This window comes from Salvelinus sp. IW2-2015, linkage group LG31 (genome assembly GCF_002910315.2).
Source record: "Salvelinus sp. IW2-2015 linkage group LG31, ASM291031v2, whole genome shotgun sequence".
Classification (NCBI taxonomy): Eukaryota; Metazoa; Chordata; class Actinopteri; order Salmoniformes; family Salmonidae; genus Salvelinus; species Salvelinus sp. IW2-2015.
The window spans coordinates 19,279,405-19,289,912 of NC_036870.1; the positions used below are offsets into that span (position 1 = coordinate 19,279,405).

The window sequence follows — 10,508 nt, forward strand, 5'->3', positions numbered from 1 at the left end:
GTAGGGAGTGAGTCGACTCTGCTACCGTATGTGCGGACGGGGTGTGTGTGTATGTGTGTGTGTAGGGGGGTTGTGTGTGTTCTGGTGGGATTATAATTCAGTGTTATTAAGACACACTTAATGCTGAGACGGGGAGCAGCATCCTAACACCTACACACACGCTTGCACACACACACACACACAATTGCGCGCGCACACTTAACACTGATAGGGAGAGAGCAGAGCTGTCTATAAAGGTAGATAATTAAACCAGAGGGAAATTATAGGATCCTTTTATACATTCTCTTTCTCTCTCATTTTACAATCTCTCCCTCTGTGTCTGTCTGTCTCTCTATCTATCTCTCCCCTCCTCCTGCTCCCTCTGGTTCACCCTGCACACACTGCTCCTTAGCAAATCTCTCTGATTGTAGATTAAATGGGGACTCTTGGGCAGGGTGGAGAGAGGGATGGGGGAGGGAGAGAGGGATGTCAAGGAGAAAGAGGAGTGGAGGAGAGAAGAAAATGGTTAGAAATACTGATTGAGCAGGCATAATCCTAAAATAAAGATATCTTTCCATGTATTAGTACCATTTGTAACAATAAAGGTGGAATCAGTCACTTTCTCCTACTCAGTAATGTGATTTATCAGTGGAGTCTGGGTGTGCAGACGACAGCGAACTGGTCATTTATAGGTTTCATTTAACGTTTAGTGTCCCATCCTCCTCACTGGACAATAGTACACTCCTGGGCGTAGTATCTCTCTCCCCCTTTCTCTCGACTCCATCTCCCTCAATCCCCCTCTATTTCCCTCTTTTTCTCATCTATCTCCTCTCCCAATCACCGTCTATTTCTCATCTCTCCTCTTCTCTCTCTTTGAGTATTTCTCTCTCTCATCCCCCTCTCCTCTAAGCAGGGATATTTCAGAATGGTGCCAGGGTAGAGGTGTCTTTTTCCTTGGTCATGTTAACAGCTAGTGTGTAAATGGACCTAGAGGAACCATAGACGTAATAGGTAAATGTCATTCTATCCGTCTCTACTACAGGTAACTGAATAGGTAAAATGATCCTAGAGATCGTCAATGCCTCTCAGGTGACCTGACGACCTTCTGTTCTAAGGCTGGTGTGTGTGTGTGTCGGTCTCATCAAAGCGGATTCTATTGGCTGCCTTTATTGTCCTCTAGGGCTCTAGTATGAATAACAAACACACACCTACTGCCTTCTCACTGAATATGCAATTAAACACACGGCATGGGCCATTGTCTCTGCATCTAGCCAGGGACCGGAGAGGGGTGTTACCATAGTAACAGGAGCTACAGAAGGACTGTGACTGTCTTCTGACCCTTATCAAGGAAGAGATTGCTGTTGCGAAAGTGACTTACACTAGTGAAATTACATTTTCATACTTTTCTTCGTACTGGACCCCCGTGGGGATCGAACCCACAACCCTGCATTGCAAGTGCCATGCTCTACCAACTGAGCTACACAGGACAGAGGCTTAACTACGTTAATTATGTTGCATTAATGTACACTACTTCATACATTTACCATCTATAGTTTACAATAGGAATACGACATCACATTAACTAATAAATGTAACTTTTAGGAACAAAAATTATTTTTCCAGTACCCTCATTGAACTAGATAGCATTCAGTGTTATAAACACTACTCAAGGCCAGGAACTGCATATAACAAAGAGCAAGAGGATCCACCTCTAGCAGCAAGACTATTTCAATCAAGAAACCCCACATTCCCCCTCTCTGTCTCACTCCTGGGAGGAATGTTGAAGACAAAAAAATAAATCAAATAAAAAGAATGTGGCCATCATAAAATGGAGAATGTAGAAGGTAGGTAACCTAGGTAACGGCCGAGGATGTTCGCGTTGGAGGCAGCTAGCCTGAGTGCACATGAAGAGGACAAGGGAAACAGAGGGAGAAAGTCAAACTTACCTCACAAGAAGTAATTCTCACACACACACACACACACTTTCAGCTAGAGAAATGCCACAGCCATTTTCATCTACGTACGCAAACCGAATAAAAAGTGAATAACAATAAACTGAACAAAAACATCCAAAGTACATTTACATCAAAAGCCTTTCCCTGTGTTGCTGGCGACTGAAAGGTCTACCCCTGACCTATGATGCGTTGTCACTGACAATTCCTTCAAAACTCGTTGAGAAATGGGAGAGGTTAGCAGGTGATGAAAATACACCGGAAGATGAGATATGTTGACAGCACAGTGCAAGTAAAGGACAAAGACAAGTAGGGGAGGGAGAGAGATGAGGAGAAAGAGAAGGAAGATAAGGAGAAAAAGAAGCCCTGAGAATAGTGTCCGTTTGATGACATCAGCCACCTACCTGTCCCCTGCACGTCACCCGTTTCCTCTGGGGACAGGTTGCATCGTCACGTCTGTGCGTCACTAAAGAGCACTGACGGCTCGGTCATTAATGCGCCAATTACTAAGCAACCAGTCATCCAGGGAACACACACACCTGCATTGTGGAGAACCTAAGTGGAATTAATCAACTGCGACCTCAGGGCATTGTGAAGGTTGATGGCAGCCTCATCGGCTGAGAAGTCGATACCTGCAGTGCATTCAGAAAGTATTCACACCACTTTATCTACATTTTGTTGTGTTCCAGCCTGAATTTAAAATGTATTCAATTGAGATTGTGTCACTGGTTTACACACAATACCACATAATGTCAAAGTGGATTCATGTTTTATTTTATTAATTCAAAATTTAAAGCTGAAATGTTTTGAGTCAATAAGTATTCAACCCCTTTGTTATGGCAAGCCTAAATAAACTCAGGCGTAAAAATGTGCTTAACAAGTCACATAAGTTGCATGGACTCACCGTGTGTGCAATAATAGTGTTTAACATGATTTTTGAATGACTACCTCATCTCTGTACCTCACACATACAATTATCTGTTAGGTCCCTCAGTCAAGCAGTGCATTTGTAACAGATTCAACCACAAAGACCAGGGAGGTTTTCCAATGCCTCGCAAAGAAGGGCACCTATTGGTAGTTGGGTAAAAAAAAAAGAAGACATTGAATATCTGTTGGTTAAAAATATTTTCTTCCATTTCATTCTTTAAAACCCACTGAACACAACCTCTTATAATGTAATGTCCATAGTGATTGACCTTTGGGTGAAAGAATGGGACATTTGAGGCCTTTACCACTTATACCTGTTATAAATCAAGTTCCTGTTTACGAATTGTAGTCTACAAGGCGCTAACATGGCAGTAAATACCACACTAATCTTTCAATCACAAGACCATTTATTTGCAATATAAAAACAAAAAGCAAAACAAACAAGATTCAATCAAAACACAAAATGTGTGTTGTAAACCTCTGATCTAGTTTGTTGACCATGTACAAGACACATTTACATACTTGAGCTTGATACAAAACAGAGTCCCAGTCCAGATCTTCAGTGTTGTACAATGATCTTTAGTCTTTACAAAAAGGTTCTGTATGAGTAGAAACATTATATACATGTTCTAGGTGGGATCTCACACAGCAGGAGGAAACAGTTAGCCAGATATCACATTATGAGAAAATGACATATTTCCAGTACAACAAAAAGATAGTCGAAAAAGGCAATAGGTTCTTGGCTGCAAGATCTTACTATCCAATCCTCAGCTTTAGCTCATTTGTGATGATTGTCTTTTTTTTTGTGTCTACAATATTTTGTACCCTTCCATGGAGCATTCTTGCCACATTACTCTTCCCACACCAGAAACAAAGAATTTCTCCTCCAACTACCTCTACAGCTGTCTCATTATCTCAGACTAGGCGATTTCTCAATGTCAACAACCCACTTTCCCATTAATTCCCTGAATATGAATACACCTCATCTGGCTGACTCATCGATCCTGCCCTGTGAAACCTCACTGTGGCTTTGAGTAGGGGGGTTAGGGGTCAGGGTTGAAGTTCTGGGGTCACTATGATGGGGGGTCATCTCCATGGATAGCCTTGTACTTGGTCATCTCCTCTGGAAAAACCTTGCCCAGCTCAGAGATCAGCAGGCTCTTAAACTTCTGCAACCAGAGACAGAACAGAGGGGTCAGAGTTTGAAGCTAAAGTTTATTTACTGTTACTTAGTAAGAACCATTATGGCCTTAATGGTAATAAGACAGTATAAGAGGATTATATATGCTTATGACACGTCTTACAATCCATTATAATCCTAAGGCATTATACCAGCAGACTTTGAGTAAAGTGTAACCATTGCTACTTGTCATTAAGTAATTTCTTGAATCTATTTCTATGTCTTTTAGGCTTGAATCTACTGCCACTTACCGTCATGGTGTCAATCTTGCCTTTAACCTGCTCGTTCTTGGCCAGGGCCCGTTCCAGACACTCCTTAGTGTACAGCTGGGGGTTACGACCCTGATCTATGTATCTGACAACATAAGGCAAAACATTACATTGGTTTAGTTAGGCTGAGGGTCTGTGGCCAAGTGGAGGTCTGAGGGTGAGAAAGAGCTGGTATAAGGGTGACTTTCCTTCTATTAAGCTCACCACAGTCTCGAGTAGCCATCATTACAAATCTCATCTCGTTGACTCGACTATTGGAAGTCTTGATTTTGCGTTTGAATGGGAGCGCTGGCATTCAACACTCGCATTTGACTGGCTCTGAGAATAAATTACTACTCAGTTTCCCCTCAAGAGAGGCAATTCCTTGTTATGTCTGTGTCCCTTTTCCTACCCTGTCAGACAAAGTCTTATAGCTTATGCAGCATTTGTTTAGTATCGTATGCATGCATGCTCGCCTGATGCAAGACAGATTTATTTACAGAAAACAATCTGTTTCCTGCTCCAGTGCCACCCATACAAACTATGTGATTGGTTTGAAGTGGCAACGCATAACTCGTTTCCATTTCGACTCCACCATACTCACCACCCATTTTGTTTTCTTATTAATCAGGCGAACTTTCCCAGGCTTTCAAAAGTTACACGAGAAGCCTGGGATTCCGAGGCTCACAAACTAGAGCTAGAAATGGCAGGTGTATGTACAAGTTGGTAGGTACATCTACTCACTCGAATGCCTCGAGAGGAACGTTGATCTCATGTAGCTGCTGGCGACATTTCTCAATGTCCTGCAGTCCCGTGATCATGTAGTTTCTGAAAGGCACAGAATCGAGTATAGACATTTCAACCACTAACGTTAGCAGGCAAAATTACAACTACCATACAACTAACTACCTCAACATTACTGATAATAAGTCAGCAATTAAATCAGGTCATTAATATATGTTAAGTAGTTTATACCATGCTGTGTGTCTATAACATTGATTGGCTGTACTAGCTTGCTAGCTCGCTATGTGGAAGCTAGTTAGCATTGACTAACCCGTTTGCCTTTTTTACACAACTGTGGTGTATTGATAACGGGGAGTTGGTAGTCACATATTTAAGTGGCTAGCTATGATGGCTAGTAATACTAGAAACATCTAGCTAGCTAGCCAACTGGAAAAACTTACAGTTTTTGGTTGAGTCCTGTTTGACTGCTAGGTTGGAAGTCGCTAACGATGATTCCCATTTGTCGAATATTTTCAACAAACTTCTCGAGATGCTCCTCGAGGTTATCAAATTTCTCAGCCATGTCTCCAACAAAACGTTATCTATGTCTTCAGTTCTCATAAACATTAAATATTTGTGGAAATGTAAAAAGATAAACAAAGCCTTTTGTCAATTCATCACAATATCAGTCGCTATCCAGACTCCCATAGCGCTACACTGCTTTTCCGAAGGGTAAGAACCAATCATTGGAGAATGTGTAGTTGCCGTAGCGACAGCCTGCCGTCTGCAGCTCCAGATTGCTGCAAAGCGTCGTGCTCTGAAATAGTCAGAGACACATTGTTGCAACTTGCTATTTGTACAAGGTCTTATAACTCGTAACATTGATTGTTACAATGTATCATCATCACCATGCATTTTTTATACAGGTCATTTGAAGCATGTGTTTATATATTGGTGGACAGTGTTTTATAAGTGTTTTCAATTCATAAAACCAGTGCAATGAAGCAATAAAACATACAAAATATAAAATATAGTAAAATACTATGTAGGCTACTTAGGACAACTGGTTTGATGCCACTTTGTAATATAATAACCTTACACTAGTGTCCCATTTCACCTCACACTTGTTATGAATTCATCAATAAGACTTTGTAGAAGCTTGTAGATAACGATCCGATAACAAACTTGTTTTTTACAAATATGTGACAATAACCTTTTTACAAAACCATCTCCATGCCCTTGGAAAATTGATTTGGGGACCTTCCAGGCTCTTGGTGAAAATCTAATTAAAGGAGTCTGCACATCTTTTACTTGATCCTGAAACACCTCTACTATCCCAAAATTCTGCCCCCTTTCATGAATGTAGCCTCTTTTCTATCCCCCTTTAGTGCACGTCATGTGCTTCCTTTCTTTCCTATCTTATTATTTCCCTCTGATTCCTTCCACCGTCATCCTATGCTGTTTATTGCTATATAGCAAAAAAATGGTATGAACAACTAAAACAACATATTCCAATGTATTATACAATATCTAATGAAGGAAAATACATTTATTAAAGGTTCATTTTGTGCATTTTTATAGCTGAAAAGGTCCCTGTCCCACTATTCAAACACCATTCAGGGGAAGTGGAACAGTGCAATAAATCTGATTTCATAAAATATAACAACTGTTAACATGACGAGTTATTATATTTTAAAACACTACCAATAACTACTCATTTTTAACACCAAAAGCTAGATTGTTGAATTATAATTGATAGAATGAAAGCCTTATTTTTAAGGTTTCACATGGCAGTTTTTCATGAGTTTCAACGTGTCACCCCATCTAGGAAGCCAGAACACATACACTACAATGATGTCACACTAACTAAAAAAAAAAGGTTAATGCACAGAACATATTCAGCCCCTCAGGAGGCTGAAAAGATTTGTCATGGGCCCTCTGATCCTCAAAAAGGTCTACATCTGCACCATTGACAGCATCTTGACTGGCTGTAATCTCGCTTGGCATCCGACACAAGGCACTACAGAGGGTAGTGCGTACATCCCCGGGACCGAGTTCCCAGCCATCCAGGACCTCTATCCCAGGTTGTGTTAGAGGAAGGCCCTAAAAATTGTCAGACTCCAGCCACCCAAGTCATAGACTGTTCTCTCTGCTAACGCACAGGCAAGCCGTACCAATGCACCAAGTCTGGAACCAACAGGACCCTGAACAGCTTCTACGCCCAAGCCATTAGACTGATAAATAGTTAGTTAAATAGTTAAGCAATAGCTACCCAGACTATCTGCATTGACCCTTTTTGCACTAACACTTTTGACAGATCACATACGCTGCTGCTACTGTTTATTATCTATCCTGTTGCCTAGGATTGTGTCAAGAACTGCAACACTGCTGGATTTTTCACACTCAACAATTTCCCTTGTGTATCAAGAATGGTCCACCACCCAAAGGAACCACCAGCCAACTTGATACAACCGTGGGAAGCATTGGAGTCAATATGGGCCAGCATCCCTGTGGAATATTTTCAACAACTTATAGAGTCCATGCCCCGACAAATTGAGGCTGTTCTGAGGGAGGGCAACTCAACACTAGGAAGGTGTTCTTAGTGTTTTGTACACATGGTGTATTCCCAACATATTACCCCAACACATGATACATTTCTGAAATCCCCAGAAGTTTCCTAATCATACAAAATTGAATTGAATTGTCATTGGGGTACAATTAGGACTTTAACAATGGTGTCCCAATTTATCTAACCTGCTGTCCCAGTCTACCAAATGTAAACTGAAAAAATGGTTTAGACTCAGTTGAGGATTTCAGACATGTTAATGTATCATGTGTTGGGCTAATACTGTATGTTGGATATACGTCGAAAGAGGTTACAGAAAAAGGAAATGCAAAAAGTGTCCCAGTTTTTCCGAATTCACCCAACATACACTACCGGTCAAAAGTTTTAGAACACCTACTCATTCAAGGGTTTTTCTTTATTTTGACTATTTTCTACATTGTAGAATAATAGTGAAGACATCAAAACTATGAAAAAACACGTATGGAATCATGTAGTAACCATGATGACTGCTTCGCACACGCTTGGCATTCTCTCAACCAGCTTCACCTGGAATGCTTTTCCAAAAGTCTTGAAGATGTTCCCTCATATACTGAGCACTTGTTGGCTGCTTTTCCTTCACTCTGCAGTCCGACTAATCCCAAACCATCTCAATTTGTTTGAGGTTGGGGGATTGTGGAGGCCAGGTCATCTGATGCAGCACTCCATCACTCTCCTTCTGTCACGATCTTTCAAGATCGAACCCAGAAGCAGACCAGGACAAGGAGCGTAGGAAGAAGGTGAGTATTTATTTACAATTAAATGTGAAAAGGTAGATATATCCAGATGGCGTAGCGGGCAGCGGTGGTGAGTAGATGAAAGGAAATAGGTGAATCCAATGTAGTAGCAGAATCCTCTGTCAACCAGGCGGGAATGGAGTGAATGATCCAGGTGAGTAACTGAAGACAAAACAAACGGAGGTAAGTTCAAGGCAAGCAATACATAAATGAAAACAACAAAACAAATTCTATCCAACTGGAGTCTGGTACTCAGGCACAACATACTATTCATGGCTAACGATCCGGCAGGGAATGGAAGTCAGGTCAGAGCTTATGAAGGGTAGAGATGATGATCAGGACAGGTGTGCAGATTACTGACGGGAAACAGGTGCGGGTGAAACCAATCTCCCAATGAGCTAATTCGCCCGGCAACCAGACAGGATGCGTTCCAGGACACCTGAAACACACTCCAGGACAGACACACAGGCAAACCCAGACTCAGGAAGCGGGATTCGTGACACCTTCTTGGTAAAATAGCCTGGATGTGTGTTGGGTCGTTGTCCTGTTGAAAAACAAATGATAGTCCCACTAAGCCCAAACCAGATGATATGGCATATCACTGCAGAATGCTGTGGTAGCCATGCTGGGTAACTGTGCCTTGAATTCTAAATAAATCACAGACAGTGTCACCAGCACCCCCACACAATAACAACTCCTCCTCCATGCTTTACTGTGGGAAATACACATGCGGAGATTATCCATCCACCAAAAATCTCAAATTTGGACCCCAGACCAAAGGACAAATATCCACCGGTCTAATGTCCATTGCTAATGTTTCTTGGCCCAAGCAAGTCTCTTCTTATTATTGGCGTCCTTTAGTAGTGGTTTCTTTGCAGCAATTGGACCATGAAGACCTGATTCACAATCTTCTCTGAACAGTTGATGTTGAGATGTGTCTGTTACTTGAACTCTGTGAAGCATTTATTTGGACTGCAATTTCTGAGGCTGGTAACTCTAATGAACTTATCCTCAGCAGCAGAAGTAACTCTGTGTCTTCCATTCCAATGGCGGTCTTCATGAGAGCCAGTTTCATCATAGCGCTTGATGGTTTTTGCGACAGCACTTGAAGAAACTGTCAAAGTTCTTGAAATTTTCCGTATTGACTGACCTTCATGTCTTGAAGTAACGGACTGTTTTTTCTCTTTGCCTATTTGAGCTGTTCTTGCCATAATATGGACTTGGTCTTTTACCAAATAGGGCTATATTCTGTATACCCTCCTACCTTGTCACAACACCTGATTGGCTCAAACGCATTAAGAAGGAAAGAAATTCCACAGATTAACTTTTAAGAAGGCACACCTGTTCATTTAAATGCATTCCAGGTGACTACCTCATGAAGCTGGTTGAGAGAATGCCAAGAGTGTGCAAAGCTGTCATCAAGGCAAAGGGCGGCTATTTGAAGAAGAACTTTGACAGTTTCTTCAAGTGCTGTCGCAAAAACCATCAAGCGCTATGATGAAACTGGCTCTCATGAAGACCGCCATTGGAATGGAAGACACAGAGTTACTTCTGCTGCTGAGGATAAGTTCATTAGAGTTACCAGCCTCAGAAATTGCAGTCCAAATAAATGCTTCACAGAGTTCAAGTAACAGACACATCTCAACATCAACTGTTCAGAGAAGATTGTGAATCAGGTCTTCATGGTCCAATTGCTGCAAAGAAACCACTACTAAAGGACGCCAATAATAAGAAGAGACTTGCTTGGGCCAAGAAACATTAGCAATGGACATTAGACCGGTGGATATTTGTCCTTTGGTCTGGGGTCCAAATTTGAGATTTTTGGTGGATGGATAATCTCCGCATGTGTATTTCCCACAGTAAAGCATGGAGGAGGAGTTGTTATTGTGTGGGGGTGCTGGTGACACTGTCTGTGATTTATTTAGAATTCAAGGCACAGTTACCAGCATGGCTACCACAGCATTCTGCAGTGATATGCCATATCATCTGGTTTGGGCTTAGTGGGACTATCATTTTTTTTCAACAGGACAACGACCCAACACACATCCAGGCTATTTTAACAGAAGGTGTCACGAATCCCGCTTCCTGAGTCTGGGTTGCCTGTGTGTCTGTCCTGGAGTGTGTTTCAGGTGTCCTGGAACGCATCCTGTCTGGTTGCCG

General features: G+C 41.7%; 1 protein-coding gene across 1 annotated transcript; it reads right to left on the bottom strand.

Annotated features, from left to right (window-relative positions):
- Positions 1–3,247: 3,247 nt before the first annotated feature.
- Positions 3,248–5,752, bottom strand: med10 (mediator complex subunit 10). Its single transcript, XM_023976609.2, has 4 exons — positions 5,471–5,752; positions 5,031–5,114; positions 4,290–4,392; positions 3,248–4,027 (listed from the first exon to the last, which is right to left on the bottom strand). Exons 1-4 carry the CDS (start codon positions 5,590–5,592, stop codon positions 3,932–3,934), a joined length of 405 nt encoding a protein of 134 aa, XP_023832377.1. The 5' UTR covers positions 5,593–5,752; the 3' UTR covers positions 3,248–3,931.
- Between the last annotated feature and the right edge of the window lie 4,756 nt (positions 5,753–10,508).

What these genes read in the sequence shown, in the direction of transcription:
- med10 (XM_023976609.2), bottom strand. Translation starts at nt 5,592, where the DNA reads ATGGCTGAGAAATTTGATAACCTCGAGGAGCATCTCGAGAAGTTTGTT. An exon ending in ACAGGACTCAACCAAAAACT is followed by an intron (nt 5,115 to 5,470) that starts GTAAGTTTTTCC and finishes TGTGCCTTTCAG; the next exon opens with AAACTACATGATCACGGGAC. An exon ending in GCAAGATTGACACCATGACG is followed by an intron (nt 4,028 to 4,289) that starts GTAAGTGGCAGT and finishes CTCTGGTTGCAG; the next exon opens with AAGTTTAAGAGCCTGCTGAT.